The 18,968-nt window shown below is 41.1% G+C and overlaps 1 protein-coding gene across 1 annotated transcript in view; it reads left to right on the top strand.

Annotated features, from left to right (window-relative positions):
* LOC120786339 (calcium-binding mitochondrial carrier protein Aralar2) overlaps positions 1-18,862 on the top strand; it is a 51,088-nt gene extending 32,226 nt beyond the window's left edge. Inside the window, exons 12-18 of the mRNA XM_040121760.1 lie at positions 401-453; positions 995-1,075; positions 6,249-6,389; positions 10,366-10,504; positions 15,342-15,500; positions 16,864-16,954; positions 18,029-18,862. Coding sequence (XP_039977694.1) covers positions 401-453; positions 995-1,075; positions 6,249-6,389; positions 10,366-10,504; positions 15,342-15,500; positions 16,864-16,954; positions 18,029-18,212 — 848 coding nt within the window. The 3' untranslated portion in view covers positions 18,213-18,862. The remainder of the gene's footprint in view (positions 1-400; positions 454-994; positions 1,076-6,248; positions 6,390-10,365; positions 10,505-15,341; positions 15,501-16,863; positions 16,955-18,028) is intronic.
* The last annotated feature ends 106 nt before the right edge of the window (positions 18,863-18,968 follow it).

Genomic DNA, 18,968 nt, shown 5'->3' on the forward strand with positions numbered 1-18,968 from the left:
TTATACTCTGCCCTTTTTTCCTATTCTGGGAAGCAGTTTCTCTTTCTTCATCCTCTCCTTACCCCTTCTTCCTCTCTCTCCCTTGTTGCCACACTGATGTCCCCGCACTCCACATCAATAGATTTCATTTGTGTCTGAGGGATCTCGCAGGGTCAGACGCATGCAGCGGGAAGCCACACTTCATGTGGAGCGTGTGGAAGTGGTATATGTATATGCACGTGTGTGTGTGTGTGTGTGTGTGTGTGCGTGTGTGTGTGTGTGTGCGTGCGTGTGTGTGTGTGTGTGTGTTTGTGTGTGTGTGTGTGTGTGTATGTGTGTGTGTGTTTGTGAGTGAGAGAGAGAGAGGAGGGGTACCACAGCACTCTTTTTTTCTAATCATCTCGTCGTTTCCTAATGATAGGTCTGGTACCACAGCTACTGGGTGTGGCGCCCGAGAAAGCCATAAAGCTCACAGTAAGTCACTGCGTTAGACACATGCACACAGACAGAGATCCATGAAGTTCTTCTATCGTTTTAATCATTTGGATGGATTTTATATTATGTGATACTACACACATAACACGCTTAGAGGGAAATGATGACCTTCAGTTACATACAGACACCTATAGGTACATTTACATAATGACCAGACAGTGAAAAGCATTTAAAGCATTTTATACTGAGGTATACTCAATGGCTTACAGCATTATTAATATTGTTGTCATGATAACATACTGTGTGTCAGTGTCTGTTTATTAATGGTTGATGCTTGTTAATACCACTAAGTTATAATCTCCACTTGTGAATTAAATCAGTATGTCTTTCAGTGCAAACCAAATTAAGTCAATAGTGAGATGACGTGTTAACATTTGTGCTATGGATTTCCTACATTTCAGGTTCCACAGAAAACACTGTATATAGTGTATTAACTCTACTATTTTTATTATGTTCCACTATACTGTACCAGCTTTTGAAATGCTAGCTTTGTATGAAACTATAACGTTTGTGTTTCCAGGTGAACGACTTCGTGCGAGGAAAGACCAGACAGAAAGATGGCACAGTCCCTCTGGCTGCCGAGATCCTGGCTGGGGGATGTGTGAGTCTCAAGTCAACTGTTACATTCGTTACATTTTGTAATGAGACCTTTGGCTAATTTGGAGAGCTAGATCCTTCATTCACAACCTAGACAGAATTTAAACAGGGACCATTTGGTGTCAGATACAGGAGCGTTTTTCAGCCTGAGGACTCAAGACACAGCAATCTAATCATTTAGCCAAGACCCTATGTAATATATATAAAATATTATAAGCAGACCTCCCTCACAGAGACAGTTCCAAAAGTGTGACCACAATGGTAATAAGCCATTTAGATTTTCCCTATTTTACCCTTTTTAAAGTTTTGACTTTAAAAAGAATTTTAAACACGAATTGTTAAATCCAATCCAATCAAATAGCCCAATATCATGTCATTCATAATAATATTGTCAGATTTTTTAATGTGATCAAAAATTGTCATATCATGGGGTTGACATATGTACGTCATGACTGCTTACAGCATCAGAAAAGCTTGGCTGAAAGCAAAAGTAAAATTGCTGCCAGCTCTGCTGTTAAAGAGCTGACTACAAAAAATGGAGAACCTTTGAAAGTATGGAAGTGGTTTGGTTATAAAATGTAAGATCTACAACAAAGCACAGTAATACAGTATGTGGTTTGTACATGTAAGAGGACCTTAACTGCAGAAATGGGCTATACAACAAACTCATTTCCCATCTCAAGCAGAAGCACCTGGTTGAGTACAAGAAGAACGAGAAACCATGAGGAGACAGCGACAGCTGATGTGAGGTCTCAACAACCAAACAGACCAAACAAACTGCACAGCTGAATCATTGTAGCTATGTAACGATAAAATCAATACATTATGAAATAATAGGATTGGTTTAGAAAAGGTCTTCATGCCACTTATTGGGAGCCACTGCTTTCCATGCAACATAAATGGCTGATTTTGTTTTCATAAGGAAATAGTGGGGATAGGAATGTATTGAATTTGTAGAAATGTAATGAAAAACATATATTAGACACTGTAGACTATATGTCATTATGGTGTCTGCTTCTATAGGTGAATTGTGAATGACTAAAACAGCAGTAGTGGGAATTGGTTTGATCAGCCAGTGACAGTCTATTCATATCTAACAATCACACCTCTTTACTGAGATAAAAGTATGTCTCAGTTTTCTGGTTCAGATTCACTTTGAGAACTTCTCTGAGTTCTCTGATATGTCCCCATATATTCAGCATGTTTGCAACAGTTTCCAAGTATTTGGCTCAAATACAGTAAACATTACATATTTCAGTGTTCACCCTTTATTTTTTCTCGCTTAAAAATCCAAACATGGAGTACTTCTTTCCCTCTTCATCATCCTGGCTCTTCAAAGTACACTGAGCAGAATTGATGCTGTGCACTACACAGACAGTGTGTGCAGTACTAAGGCAGCATACATCTCCTAACTATGTTTACCTGTTTTCTGAGTGCCGCCCCTCTGCCGGTTGAGCAGACAGACATGGACCTGTTTGGAGGGCAGCAGTCGCCGCTTGTTGATGGAACGTGTAGGGATCACACATGAAAGAGCAAACGCACATGCTACACATGCTCGCAAGAGTGTGTGCATGTATGACAAACAGAAGAGCACACAGGTGCACACACGCACACACACTTACAGGGAGGAGACGAAGATTGACAGCAGCTGCTACCTGAGACCCCCCCAGTCTGTTACCTGCCCCCCTCCCATCATAGGTTTTGATCACTGAGCTGTCACAGTCTACCCACAATCCATATATGCACGCATGCACACGCACACACACAGTGAGTCCTCCAAGGCCGAGCAAATGAAAGAAGGTCTTTCACTCAACCCTCTTTTGATGCTGATCACTAAAGCAAAGTATTTCAGGATACACAAGTCATTATGGGTTTAGCTCCACTCAGGCACATTCAATTGACCTTATTTGTTCTGGGAATATGTTTAAGAAATGTTTTAACATGGTACATTTGCTGTAATTTAAATTTTGGATAGCGATTTTATTGTGTGAAGGAGACAGAAATAAAATAGTACAGCAAGTCCACGAAAGCAAATATACTGAAGAAGTGTTCTCCACTGTCCTGGGTGTGAAAAGTGGTGGTTGCCTTTTTTATACAACCCATATGGATTCAGAAGCAGAATCATAACAGAGGCAAAAGGACAGGATAAATGTAGAGGAGAGGAGTGTGGATGGATGGATTTTTCCTCTTTTCCTCCGTGAGCCGTCATGACAGCTCCTTTCATCCTGGCTGAGGCCCCGGTGTTAGTGCTGGCACTGCACTCTGCCTGCCACTTTATCTTACACACACACTCCCACACAGAAGTCGAACCCTCCTGAACCCTTTTTTAGTGAGGTTCCAGCCACAGCACATGAAATCTGTTTATATCATTTGGTAGCTGTGAAAGTGTTGGTTTGGACCACAGTGTCAGCCTCAGATCCACAGTCTCTAAAGCAAAAGAAAGAAAGAGAGAAAGAACAGGGGACTGGTAATGTTATATGCTCACTTTTTTTGTAATTAACGTAGCATATCTCAAAGCAACTTTTTTATCACCTCTAATGTGCTGTTTTGGCTCATACTTTTCTCTGCTTATTGTTTTTATCTTTTCTTGCTTTTCTTATTCTTTATCTTACCTCCTTCTACTCTTCTCTGCCCTCTTAAACATGCTCCTCTTCTCACCTACCCTTTCCTCCCCTCACCTCCTCCTCCTCCTGCTCCCTCCTGCTCCCTCCTGCTCCCTCCTCATTCCCCTCTCTAATACCGTGGCCCAGGACTATTAAGCTCCAGTGTGGGTTGCCAGTTTCTAATGATGATTTGGTAAGAATGGCATGCTCCGTTGACTGAGCTGGCTGGATGCTTATCTGAGAGTTACTGGCCTGCATTTCAGGACTTAAGTTACACAAAATACTTACTGGGTCATTGCTGAGAGGAGGAGTGGGGGTAAGACTCTGGCTCAAAATACAGTAACACTTTGTTCATTTTCATTGTAAATGTATCACAGTTTGCATGGTTGTTTTAAGTTTTGTAATGGGTTTTGTCATCAAGCCTGATGTGAATTATCAAAACATTATCAGTGAATCTAACACACACACACACACACACACACACACACACACACACACACACACACACACACACACACACACACACACACACACACAGACACACACACAGACCCGTACCTGTAGCATGAAAGCTGTTAAGTACAAATGAAAGTGTGATTTGTATTTATAGATGGTAGGTAATTTGCTTAGCTGGTGCTAATCTCTTCTATGGCCTTAAGTGTGTGTGCGTGTGTGTGTGTGTGTGTGTGTGTGTGTGTTGGGGGGCTCAAACTTTACTAAGCTCTTTTTGCGATACACACACACACAGCCAGGAGCTGTGATGCGTGCATAAGGTGCTGACGTCCGAGGTTTCTAAGGATCACCTTGCCTTGTAATTACTTGGGAATCATCAGAGAGCCGCCAACGCTATCACTGCATAATCACAACCCTCAACCTCTCTGCGTCAACCTCCACCTTCCCTCACTTCTCTTGTTTTGACTACTCCTATCTCTGTTTCTGCATCACTATCTTTTTCTCTTTCATTACCTCTCTCTGTTTATTTGTCTGATTCTCTCTTTTCTAATCATCTCCCTCTCTGTCCTGGATGATCAAAATTTTTAATGTTAATTTGATAAGAATGTGGGATGGTGTCGTGCACAAAAAAAAGCTCTGCACCGTCACTCCTTTTAAACTCATGTTGTCAGGTCGTATTGTCAGCTCATCTCTCTGAGCAATGTTGTTGTTTACCCTCCTTGAGTAAACAACATTGCCATCTCTTCTATCTTCAATCTCATTAGAATCCAGTTGAAGTAGCGAACACCGCTAGGGGCCGGTGCCAATATCCTCTTAATGCTCGCACTATTAGCAAGTATGTAATCAAGTAGTTTATTTCTGTAAAACAAGTCATAAAGAGTTAGCTGTGAGATGCAGCAGCTTTGGAGCAGCAGCCCTCCTGCTATTCACAACCTCTCGTTGGGTCTGGAAGGGAAGCTGTAGCCCACTACACTCGGCTGGAAAATGAGCGGCTGCACACACCTTCAATGAGACGATTATGATCTATGTCTCTCCCTCCTCCCTCTCTTCTCTCAGGCAATATATGGCAACACTAAAAACTGAGGGACTTTTAGCAAAAAGAACTGCCCATGTTGCAGATTGGAGCTTGATGCCTTCCCGTAAGGCAAGAGGCGAGAAGCACAATCCATCATTCATAACGAAGTGAATGAAGGAGAGGGGGAGAAAAGGAGAGAAACAACAACAAACAGACCAGGCCTATTTAAGACAGAAATGGCGCCATGGCAACCGATTGCTATCTCTTTGCGATGTGCTGCCCTTTTGCGTGTAGCGACAGTAACCACTGGCAACCACAGTGAGAGAGAGAGACTATATTAGAAAGGATGAAGGGGATTGTTTGAGAGGGGGTCAAAGAATGAAACTGACAGAGAGAGGGGTAATGCTTAAGAGGAAGAGAGTGAGACAAACAATGAAGAGAAAAGAGGTCCGAAAAAGCCAACTTTCCAAATAAAAATCTTCAAACCGTGTGAACATTTCTCAGTATCTAGAAGCCTTCTGGAAATGCTGTCATCTTCCATGACTAGACACGGCTAACCATTTGTCTTGCCACAACTCTACCACAGCAGCTACCTCTTATACTTAAAAGCCCTGCCGCACTGAAAGGCAAAGGAACCAGTCTGAACTTGCTGCAGTATTGTTGCTCTCCCTTCACAAGTAGAGGTTTGAAGAACGGTGCAAAGTGAGAGGTTAGAGAGAAAAAGAGAAGTCAGAGTCCCCGCAGGGTCTGTGTGATGAAGACAAACAGCTGACAGACTCGACTGCATCAGCCTGATTTCCCGGCACTCTCCTGTACTCTCCTCCTCTTCGCATGTTTGTTTTGCAGCTTGTTGCTGAGGCGGCACTTTTAAGTTACATCATTAGCTGCACTTGTGTTCAAGGCAGATAAGAGAAACGGTTTTTCTGTGTTAGGTTGAAATGAACGCACATCTTCAGTGGAACACACAAAATCTCACATTAAACACAGACAAAATCAACATTTAATTTTGGTGTAATATGTGGCAGCCAGTATATCCTCATCCAATCCTTTTTCTCTTTTATTGAAGTGCATTCTATTGATTTGTTTTTGTCTCTGTGTTCATTTAGGCTGGTGGCTCCCAGGTGATCTTCACCAACCCTCTGGAGATAGTAAAGATTCGTCTGCAGGTGGCAGGAGAGATCACCACAGGGCCGAGGGTCAGCGCCTTGTCTGTCATCAGGGACCTTGGCTTTTTTGGACTTTACAAGGTGGGAAACATTGGGGTCAGAGGTGCATGTAAAGATCATCACACACAATGCAACTGGATGCTAAAGGCTTGTGTTGAGTTGCGGATGTGGAGCTGTTTGACTCAATGTTTTAATGTCCAATGACTGTGTGACCCAATGTCTGATCCACATATTGTACCTTAACATTGGACCAAGTTCCTTTTTTCATGACTCTTCTACAGTATTGGAAACAGTGGTCTATTTTGATGTGATCTTGTTGCATCAGATGCACAGAATACAGAATTTTAACTTGTGAATGTTATATAAATACAATGTTTATACACAACATAGAAATATATATTTACAGAGAATGCAGAATTAGAGAGATGATTATCCAACTTCTCTTTTGAATAAAAATAGATTTTTTTTCCCACAAGAAATTAGGATTTCGACAGTTAATTTTACTTGTTCTAGTTTGTGTCATTGTGTTGATTTTGAGAGTTGTTATCCAATTAAGAGACACCGAGGCTTACAGAGTTTTCAAACCAAACACATGACTTGTTTATTTGAGATTGAGTGCGCAGAATGAAGAACAACACATAATCCTACAAAACGGCTAACTAGGATGTTGTGAGCTACATTGGAATCATGAAATTAATTTTCTAACCTGATACGTTTGTCCACTCTGATATTTTCTGATATTTTCTACTCAGGTCCTTTTAGGATCAGAGGGTTCAGTTACACAATTGCAGGAATAGAGAGATGCACAAAATGTACTTTTCCTAAATTTTTCTCTACAGTAAAATTAGAACTGTTTGGTTGCCATGGTGGCCAAGGGATTAAGGCGCTGAAATAGGGACCCTGTGTCCCTAACTGGGGACCATGTTGCATGTCTCTACCCTCATTTCCTTACATCTCTCTATTGTCACCTCTTATAAATGCAGAAAGTGCCCGTAAAATATTTAAATATCGTCACTATCATAACTGTTGCCCAGAATCCTACTGGTCACACATTCGTGTGAAAGCCGTAGGTCTGTATTTTTTTCCCAATGTTAAATATTGCAATTGTAAACTCATTAAAACCTTGCAAATCAGGTCAGGTGGACATTTGGGGTTCTATAATATAAAGTGACCCCTCTGATGAGTTATTTAAAAGAATTTAAAATACAGTCTATCTTCCTGCCTCAATACACAAAAACCCACTTTTTCATTTGTCTCTGTCTCATCTAATTTGTGAGCATGAAGCTCATTCATTCCTGTCCCAGAAAAGATGGTGGGAGATGCATTCTTTAAAAATTTAATGTTCCCTTTGAAACAATCATGTCATGCCTCTGAATGGGCTGAAGAAATGAAATCAGACCACGACAACGTATCAGTGAAAGGATACTGGACATTGACTACTTTAATGACAGAAGAGAGTAGACATAGCTGTATTCTGGAGATTTCCAATTTTTAAATTGAAAGTCGTGACTCTCTGTAAATGAAAGGTAAAGCCTTGGAAGAGGCTGAAATTCAAATTAAATTAACTGGCAAATCATTGCCAGATATCCAGCATCCGTTCTGTTGTATATTCATCAGCCTCACGACTTCACAGCAATCCATTATTTCTCATTACTGTTGTGACTAAATCATATGTGATTTTTCGATTAACTATTCTACAATTATACATATTACCTTACCCCACATCAGCTATCATTTAAATCAACAATTCCATGTGGTTTTCTGTTCAAGAACAAGAAAAGGCACAATTTATGCTAAAAGCCATATTTAACCTTAATTGCCATAATTGGTATTTTTCAGTGGCACAAGGCTAAAAATTATAGTGCACTGTTTGAACATATTAGGGTTGTGTGAAATATTATGTAAAGCAAGTGTGAAAGATTAGTGTCACATAAGGGGCTAATATAGCAATATTGTTGTGTTGGTGTGTTTTAAGAATATTTCCTGTATTTTCATAATAATTTCCCTTATTAATATTATGACTCCTAACATTCGGTCTGTTTGTACCATTGAGGTGCACAGCCACGGTGTTTTTCTGGATGTTACTACTGAGACAGAGGAGCTGTAGGAATCAGTGAACGAGCTGTGGCTACTTCTCACATTAGCAGCTTGACTGGCTAGACAGGGACATTAGCCCTCAGGGTGAAACAGAGCATGTCTAATTAAATTACATAAATAAGTCCTAATGGAGCTTGGCAGGAGAGATTCTACCTCAACTGTAAATGCAATCAACTGTGAAAATGTCAATCTCATACCTGCGGTTGCATTAATTTGTCTCCTTTTACATAAGTAAGACGATGGGACTTAAAAGGACAGGACGTAAATTTTGACATATTATTTACTACACTGGCCGCTTACCACTCTAAGTTTCCCAAGTTTATCTGTGTGGTTTGTCCCTGTGTCTGCTGATGTGACCACCGGTCAGCAGACAAATTCCATGTAAACCTCTTGCTTCTTTTAAAAAGGCTGTAAAAGAATGTGGAGCCTCCCCCTGTCTCTGTCTACCTGCCCACCTGTTCCTGTGTTTGTGTGGTAGTGCGCTCACTCCTAGTAATTTATGACCATGTAGGAGTGTGTGTCCTTATAGCCACTGTCTGTGAAAATGCCGTGTTACCTAAATGAGTGTGTGTCAGTTCGTGCATGCTCATGCACACGCTTTGTTGCATTCGTCTCCTCGTCTAGTCATAGAAAGGAGACAAAGTTCACTGAGAAAGCAGTAGCGGCATTGGTGGTGGTGGTGGTGGAGGGGTGGTGGGGAGGAGACGAGCTCCAGCCTGCAAGCCCCAGACGGGCTGGCTCCGGAGGGGCTGCACCCAGGCACAGAGCTGCCTTTGTCAGGGTAATTATCCTGACGCTCACCCTCCGTTAGTGGAGCTACCGGCTGGTAGGGTGGCTAACGCACTAGCGCCACCATTCATCACTGGGGGAAAGCTGTTATTGTAGGAATATGGATCCAGATGATGTTTAAAATATATGAAGTCATTGTATATAAGTTTACTTGTGTGCAGAAATACATCAGAGGCATTTTGCCTATTCTGAGTCAACTAAATCATTGAATTGCATTTCATCTTGGTGTAAAAGGATTCTATAGAGGCACTCTCACTCTGCTGCCGCTCTGCAAGTGCATTACCCAACCCAACACCATTACCCTGATATTCCAGTCCCAGTCCCTGTGACGCTGCTTGTCTGTCCTGCCTCGATAGAATCTCCCACCTTTCAGCAGCCGCTCGGGCCCCAGTCAGCGAGCAGGAGGGACAGGCAGACAAGAAGTGCCAGAGAAAAGAGAGGGAAAGAGATAGCCCAGGTATCTTCCAATCCTCTCTTTGTGTGTGTGTGTGTGTGTGTGTGTGTGGGTGTGTGTGTGGAGGAAGCAAAGGATTATCCCATAGTTAAATGAAGTGTATTCAAAACAGGGAGACCCTGCACACCTCTTTAAACGCCTTCTGTTGACTGTAGTTGCTGTATCAAGAAGGTGGCAGCGGGCCAACAGGCTTGAAATACAGCAGGAAACTCAATAGGCTTGATGATATAGTGTTGTTTACAGTGGCAGACAAGGAGCCATCTTCGTCAGCCAGTCTGTCTTTTGCTGCTTTTCCCACTCTTTTTTTTTCTCTGTCGGCTTTGTTTTTGGAGCTGCCTCCCTTACCTGCTGCTGAGGACACACACGGTTTGTATATGGAGAGAGATGATTTGTCTGGCATGTAGTGGTCAATATTTCACTCTGCCATAAGAGATCCAGGAGTCTTTTGGAAGGAGTTTCTTCGGCGGTAACATTAGTTAATGCTTGAATACCTGGATTGTTAACGGACAGTTGATGTTTCATATTGTGGCTAGAAAAAACAGTCCATCTTCAAAACCCAGAACCAAAAGTCAATGTTTGAATCCTCCGAGTCCCATCAATCTTTCTCTGCTCCCCTTTCTGTTTGTCCTTGTCTTTGTTTTCTCTTTCTGGGTTTAACTGTAAACCCAATATTATGACCTAAAATAACTTTTTCTCCCTCTAACTCTCTTTCTTCAGGGTTCCAAGGCTTGTTTTCTGCGGGACATCCCCTTCTCAGCCATCTACTTCCCTTGCTATGCTCACACCAAGGCTTACCTCACTGAAGAGGACGGAAGGATAGGGCCAGCCAAGATGCTGTTTGCTGGAGCTCTGGCAGGTAAAATACTTCCATCCCTGCAGCCTTTAAACTCTAGCTGGCAAGAGACAGGCAATTTTACCCATGCTATCATTAAAAAAACAATCAAAATCAAAAGCATGTTTAAATATTCTCCGTTTAGGTCCTGAAAATATACCGTGTATATACACAAGAATAAGAAGAAATTAAAGCAGGAAAATGGAAAATTGCCACCGGTTTTTATTTGTATGTGATAAAAGTATATATTCCTTGGTTTTTATTCCAAAGAGGTTGTGTATTACATCTGGTAATATTTAGAGTGAAAATAGCAGATAAACAACATTAACTTCTATAAAATAGGGTGTACTATGGAGGCATGCTGTTCTAATTGTAAATTGATTCTTACAAGTAGCACTAGGCCTTAAACAGTCCATTTCTGCAGCGTGAATTAGAAAGTATTTATGGAATTGTCATATTAAGGCAAAAAATATATTTAAGTCTAGTATCAGTCCCCCGTTGAGACTTTGTCCAAGAAGGCCACCAGTAAATAGGGATGCACTTATTTGAACGATATCGGGCCGTTACTGACTGTATTAGTTTCGCTCAGGTATTGACCAGATGCGACTGATCCAAAAGAAATACAAGTACTTTGTCAGTGTCACTATAAAAATCGGTGTTTCTACTTGTCAGGTACATTCATTAACTCACAGAGGACCACCAACTCAGTTTCAGCAACACAGGAATCCCTCGCTTTTTGTTACATTTCAAAGAAATTATCTCTATACAGTGTGGAAAACAGATTTTAAATCTGGGGAAGAGAGAGCATTGATTGTTAATCAGTATCAGAATCAGGAGAGAAAAAGTAAGATTGGTGCATCCTTATCAATGGAGAAATGAAAAATTATAAAATTTTAAATCTGACAACTCTGTTCTCTGCAGTTTATTTATTTAGACTATAAAATCCCATCTTGCATTTTAATAACGTAGCCTTGTAGAGTGTGCCCATGACTTTCTCTTGAAAATACAGCAATCTGTAGAATATCAGACTATCAATAGTGAGCCAGAAAAGCCAGCTTCAGCCCCTGACACAACGTACAGAGCCTTAATGTTTATGAAATAAAATCTTTGGTGCGGTCCAGTTTTGAACATAGTGTGCGAGCAGGTCTCACTCTGCTTTCTCCTCAGACCTTCACAAGCCTGCAGTAACAGTAGCAGAGCTCAGAGTTTGGAAGCCAGGCAGCCTCTGACCGCAGGCTCCATGGCGGTAGCTGCTAATTAGAGCGCTGCTCAGTGATTGGGGACTGGGGTTTTGGAGCTCTGCTGCGGGGAAGCGCCTCACATAGCTGCCAACCAGGCCGGCAGGGAGGCTTTCCAATCCTAATATGTTGTACATGCACATACACATGCATGCAAGCAAGCATACACTCTTGCACAAACATGCTTGTGCATAGTTTATACGTGTTCACACTGCAGGAATGCATGCTGTTCTGTATGTATATGTTTTAGTTCAGCCACAGCATCGAACAAAGAGACCAGAACGACCAAAACCTCCACTGATGACTTAACAACTTTATCCTCTGCATGAAAATGTGATCTATCCAAAGCAGGTTTTTAATATTGGTTTTATCCTAAGGAAAACACTAATAACAGCCCAGCACTTTCCTGCCAAGTTAAAAAGCTTTGGAGCATTTGCATAAAAGACTTAATATTTGTTTTGAATCCTCAGAGATGTGTCAGCAGCACTTTCTTTTTGACGCAGAGTCACGGCACAACATGGAAAAATCATAAATCCAGCCTCCCTCCTCCATTTTTACTCTGGTTTCTCACCACAAGACTGGCAGCCATGGCCCACAGACTCCGAGCTGAAACGAGCCTCATGATTTCTTGATTTTTTTTTTTTATACTTCGACACATTTATCATCCCTCTTTCACATATATTTATCAGCGGTTGCAGCATTCTGGCAATTAGTGTTTTACAGTCAGCGCAGGAAATTGAATTACACGCTCAGTTTGTACAGCATTATTTAGTGAGGCATTACTCTGCTCTATGAAGAACATAGTGTTGGCCATCTCTAACTGACATTAGCTCTTTATGTGAGAAAGAGTTTTGGAGGAATATCCTAACAAATACTGTCCAGCGTGCCATAAAATCTGGAATGAATATTAATGAGAATGATTTCTAAGAACCCCTTAACTTTACTTTAGCACACGTCAAGTCAAATTTTTTCAACAGTTTTGTCCATGACAGGGTAATGTAATGTCTTTATTTTAGTCATGTAGAGACAGTGAGTCGATTATAGACAAGTGAATTGACAGGAAATTAATCTGCTACTATTTTAATAATCATTTAGTCATTTGAGTCACTTTTCAAGCAAAAATGCCAAACATTTGCTGCTTCTTGCTTATTAAATGTGAGTATTCTCTGCTTTTCTGTATTTTCCATCAATGTCAAAGTTACCCCGTGTACTTTTTGACCACTAGTAGTGCTATGGAGCAATGTTTTTACAAACTCGGATGCACGTTTACGAGGCACAGGCCCATGCAGAAGCATCAGCACGCGGCGCCGACTCATATTAAGCTTTCCACTGATCTACAGTTGGTTGTCATAATGTGGAGACAAGTGCAGCAGTGCACCACCAAAGGCAAGGATGCAGAAGACTGCTAGCAACCAAACACAGATGTAAACAATGCACGATTTTAAATATTTTTCAAAATTGTCTGTGAATGTTTTATGAGGAAGGAAATGCATTCAGCACTTTTGTTAGCTCTCTAGGATAAACACTGCATTTTGGTGAGAAATACTGAATATAAACATAATCTTTGTTTGTTTACAAAAAACTGCGCAGAGCAGCTTTAACTACATATGTTTGGGGTTCAGATTGTTGCTGAGATGTTTGAAGACACCGTGACTCGTGGGAAATTTTGACGGGCTGTTTTCAAGTCTTCTGGACATCATATTTCTTTTGGACATAGTAATATTGTAATCCTGATTCTCCACATTGTAATTTTACTATTTTAGTCTATTTCTGTAAAGGGAACTCTACTGTGTCTTTGTCCATCCTGGAAAAAGAATCCCTCCTCTGTTACTCTTCCTGAGGGTTCTTCCACTTTTTCCTTGTTAAAGGGCTTTTTGTTGTTCCTTATCTGAACTGATGGTCTAAGAATAGTGGACGTCACATGCTGTGCAGATTGTAAAGCACTTTGAAGCAAATATATGATTTTACGTATTAGGCTATATAAATCAATCGATTAAGAGGAGAATATTATCTGCAGATTAATCTGTAATGAAAGCAATTGTTTCAGCCTTATAGTTTTATCAGGACGATACTTGAAAGACATGTTAAATCATTGATATTTGAGGATGTAGTATCGATTGATCAATTTCCTGCAAAATTGGTAGTATATGATATACCACTGTGCCATTACTCTGCAGTTCAAATCTGCAATTTTTAATATATGCTTTTGCAGGGTCAGAGTTTCTACATCAGCTCTACTTCACATCACTTGTCTCTAAACTTTGATCTGTCTCCATTGACAATTCTGCACCACAAAAACTCAAAAAACCACAGGAAGGTTCCTCATTTCCTAAGTCACGTTAAGTCAGTTTTATTTATATGGCACCAAATCGTACCACAAGTTATCTTAGAGCCCTTTTCATATAGGGCATGTCTAGACCGTACTCTTGACAATATTAAAAGTTATTAGACCCAACGTTCCCCCATGAGCCAGCACTTGGCGACATTGGCGAAGAAAGCTGCTGTCTGTCTCGACCGGTTGAGAGAGAAAGAGAAAGAGAGAGCAGGAGGAAAGAGAACATAGCACATGCAAGTTCCACATAGAGATGTATAGTAATAATAATGATAATAATGATAATAGTAATAGTAGTAGTTGTAGCAGTGGATGTTGAGCAGGATCATGGGGGCAGTAGTTGGTTTGAAGTCACAGATCCAGACTCTGCAGCTCTAGAGGCAGAAATACCTGCAGAGAGCAACAGGAGGAGAGAGGAGAGAGACGAGAAAGCACAAAACTACGGGAGAGAGAAGAAGGGAATGCGATATGAATGCCTACAGATGGAGAGGGAGAGGAGGAGATGGGAGCCCCTGCATCATGGGAAGTCTCCAGCGGTCTAGGCCTATAGCAACATAACTAGGGGATGGTTCAAAGCAAGTCTCCTCTCCTCTCCTCTCCTCAGTCCAGTGTAGGTGGTCAGTCTCCACCGGGTGCTAGTCTGCTACCTAATGCTGAGTTGATCAGGCTTGCTGAATTGCTCGTTTGGCCGTTACAAAAACCAAGAAGTCAGAATAAATCGTCAAGAGGGCAGTTGATGGTAATGACCAAGCCATCAATGATTGAGCCCATTCAGGGCTGAAGTGGCTGGAGTGTGGGCTTTGCAGTCCCTCCCTTCAGTCAGCCAGTCACTTTCAGCGGCACACAGGGCGTAGTGTGCATTGCTGTCATTACTGTCCATTGTCTGGCCCCTTTCAAACGGCTGTAAGAAAAGTGGGAGAGAGAGAGGAAAGGAAGAAAAAAGGTAGAGATTAAATAATGGCCTCGCTGGTGGTATGGATTGGTTGATGGCAAAGTGATAGGAACTGGCCCTTGGTGTATGTATGCGGCAGACTTGCTTCGAGATGGTCAAGATCCAAGATGATGTGTTTTAAAAGAGGGGACAAAGAATACTAAATCCACTCTACCAGATGCAGTTACGAGGATATGCAAGATTTCAGTCAATAGCTGATGGCTGCTTTCTACAAATCACCTGATTTGTTTGGGATTGATTTGAAATATGTGTGCTATTTAGAATCAAACACATCCAACGGTTTAAAAAAAAACAAAAAAACATCACACGACTAAACAGCTCTTGCATTTTTTTGTCCAGGCATGCCAGCGGCCTCTCTGGTGACCCCAGCAGACGTGATCAAGACCAGGCTACAGGTGGCGGCACGTGCCGGTCAGACCACCTACAGCGGCCTGGTGGACTGCTTTTGGAAGATCCTCAGAGAAGAGGGGCCCCGCGCTTTCTGGAAAGGAGCTGGAGGTACATTCACGAAGTAAAACATCTAATAATATAATGAGGTATATAAAGGAGAAGTAGGTTGCTTTTCTCACTAAAATCTCCTTGAACATTGTCCACTTTTCTGTCCAGCCTCCATAGACAAGAGGAGAGAAGCTCATAAAGCTGGATAAGAATTGTACACATTCTCATCTGAGTTGCCTTCAGTTATTACCATGCGCTAACAAAATTACACTTTACAAGCGGCACGGCTGCTCTGCGGACTTTTTTTGGCCTGGGTTTCGCCTTTTAGGCTACAGTCAGGTTGACCTACCTTATTGGTGGAGGTTATTAGGCTGTATGCAACCTGAGAGAAGGAGAGCAGAAACTGAAAAGGGCTGTAAGAAATACTTCCAACACCTCCTCATGTTTTTGTAGGAAAAAAGATTTAATCGGTATTTTTATTAATGGGTAATACAGTATTCTCCTAAAAAGATGTTAGAGTTCAACATCAGAGATGATAAAGCAGTAAAGGACTGAGCTCTTTGTTTTACCGTAATTTTAACATATTATAATATAATTTGAACATTGTCTTAAGTAGGGTACTAACAATCCAGGAATTTGCACAGACACATTAGATGCACATATTGTACACTGGACAGTTTGTCGGTCTGGAAGAAGAAAAGCTGATTAATTCGATGTGCTGTCGGAATGATACAGAAAATGAGTTTCATTTTGTTTTCTCATGTCCTTTTTAAACTTCGAACCAGGCAATACTGTAAGATAGAAACAACCTTTATTTTGTAAATATGGATGATCGCTAAAGACTGAGTTTGCCGTTTACGTACTAAACATTTAAATTAGCCAGGTACTTGCAGAAAAACTGGCAGATAAAAAAAAAGGGCCATTTATCAGGATAAAGTTTAGGCTTGTATCATTTCTGTTCTTTCTTCTGCTCTTCAGTTTAATTTTTTTTTTTAATTTTTCACATGAATATATGTTATTTCAAAGTATATTTAAGGTATATAGAAGTACATGTAATGATTTACCTGATGTTTTCTTCTTTTGTATATATGTTACTGTAAGTTTGATGTCATATTCTTTTGATTTTAAATAAATAGAGGTGTTTTATTGTCCCATGTAAGATGGGTCAAATGTTTGGCATCATTTTTCTTTTTCTTTTTTTGGTTACACTACCATTATTATGATAAATACAATAACCAATTTAGTCATAATTATTTACTTGATTGATTTAAATGAATATAAATGCAAGAAATTGTGCGCTCATTAAAAAAAACAAAAATGTTTGGTTAAAGAACCTCTGACTGAATTGTGCCCTGGCCCTTGATCATTGAATTGTGTAGATTAGTGTCCTTGTGAATAAACTTATTTCTACCCCTTTCTGCAGCTCGAGTGTTTCGGTCCTCGCCTCAGTTTGGAGTGACTCTGGTGACCTATGAACTCCTGCAGCGCTGGTTCTATATCGACTTTGGAGGACAGTAAGTTTCTGTTTTACTAGCTGCCTTACAAAACTCTCAACCACACTAAAACTGTAGTTCCTCTAATCTCCCAGTGTAACAACATAAAACACACAGACATTTCTTTTTTTTTTTTCTCTCTTTTTTTTGAAGAAAGAGTACTACATCTAGTGCATCCTGTTAGGAAACACCACCACCCCCTTAAGCAGTAGGGTTAATTTCAGCATACAGTGGCTGCCCTTGGTGAGTGAACAAAGAAATGCAACAAGACCAAAAATAATTTCCGTGCACATGAGCTGACAGACTGAGGCCCTCACTCAAAGCTCTGGATGTGACAATTTTCTCAAACTCTGGAGTTTTACCACAGCGTGATCAGGGCAGACAGCACCCATTTGACTTGTGCATGTACTCCCCCCACTTCTGGGATTGAAACGAGCTCATTTTCCTCCTCAAAATAGGTCACTCTCAGGAATAATTCGCTAGTACTCCGAAGTTAAAAAGGACTGGTGGGGAACAGAGGTGGCGAACCTCTCGTTTGAGAGCAATAAGAAAACGCTTCTTCTAATAAACAGCCGAGACTCTGTTGCACACGCATGTATTGGCTGGACGGCTCATTACTTTTACATGAAGCTGACTCTCTCCCAAAGTGAATCAGTGAAACAAAATCAACTGCAGACCCAGTGAATAGTCAGTGTGGTTTGGAGCGAGTTCATCTGCAATTCTTTGCTGTCTGTGACGTATTGGCAGCAAATCACAGAGCTCACTGTGAAATCAGTGAGGGATCTGATTCAGTTCTGCTTAAAGGGAGAAGTGTTTAATTGTTCCGCTTTTGATGTACTATTAAGTTGTTTATTTCTGTGGTGACCGGTGCTTACTATATTATTAATTTAAGATTTAATAATACTGGTAATAAAACTCCTGTCCGTGCATCCTCACTTTCTCCCCTATTTGGTTAAAATAACATCTTGCACGATGTTTATGTCGTTCAACAGTTTCCCCTTTTACTCTGCTGCCCTTTTGTACTGCCTTCCTCCTCCTCCTGTTTCTCCGTGCCTCTGGCTTCGTCCTCCGTCTGTCTCTCTCTCCACACCACAGAAAGCCGGCTGGCTCGGAGCCCACCCCCAAGTCTCGGATCAGCCTGCCGGCGCCCAACCCCGACCACATCGGAGGCTTCAGGTTGGCCGTGGCCACGTTCGCTGGCATCGAGAGCAAGTTTGGACTCCATCTCCCACGCTACACGGTGGCAACGGTGGCAGCAGCCCCTGAAAACACCCCCTGAACTGCTCACTTTGTCAGTCCACGGGTGGGGGGTGAGTGAATGAGAGGTCTCCAATGTTTTTCGTACATAAATCATTGTTTGTAGTATTTTAAGTCAATTATTTAAAGTTATTATTTTTTCTCTGGCAGATGTTGAAATATACCTTAACTGCTTTGCAAAATAGTATCAATAACTATATAGAGTTGCAGCTTTTTCCGGTGTCTTCCTTTTGTTGCTTTATGATAAAAAGCACATTCCTCATATGATCATGTAGCTGGCTAAAGAAGGATTGACTGATCATAAATGTGGCACTTCTGTATATATGAGATATTCAGAGACATATTTTCATATCTATATGGCTGTTTTGGTCCTGAGTTGCTCATCTGATCAAATGTATCTACAAGAATATGACCAAAAAGTACTTGAATGCAAAGACACAGTGTAACATTCTGACTGTACACAATGTTTACTGTTGTAAGACGTTTGATTTCAGGTCGAAATGTGTGCGGACATGCAAATATCTGAAAAAGAGATCTGGCACCAACGGAAGTTCTGTAGTGTGTCACAACTGAGTGTTTAAAATTGTACAGTACAGATAATGTAGGCGTTAAATATGGTGTGTCATCATCGTGCCTTGCTGTACGTATGGCAGCAACATGTGTACTGAGAGTAAAGAGAAACTTATATTAGTAAACTGAATGTATACCGGAGTTTTCATTCCCATTATTTGAATGAACAGAGCAAGACATCAGTTCATCAGCTACGCTTTAATGAGAA

This window comes from Xiphias gladius, chromosome 24 (genome assembly GCF_016859285.1).
Source record: "Xiphias gladius isolate SHS-SW01 ecotype Sanya breed wild chromosome 24, ASM1685928v1, whole genome shotgun sequence".
In the NCBI taxonomy this organism is placed as follows: domain Eukaryota; kingdom Metazoa; phylum Chordata; class Actinopteri; order Istiophoriformes; family Xiphiidae; genus Xiphias; species Xiphias gladius.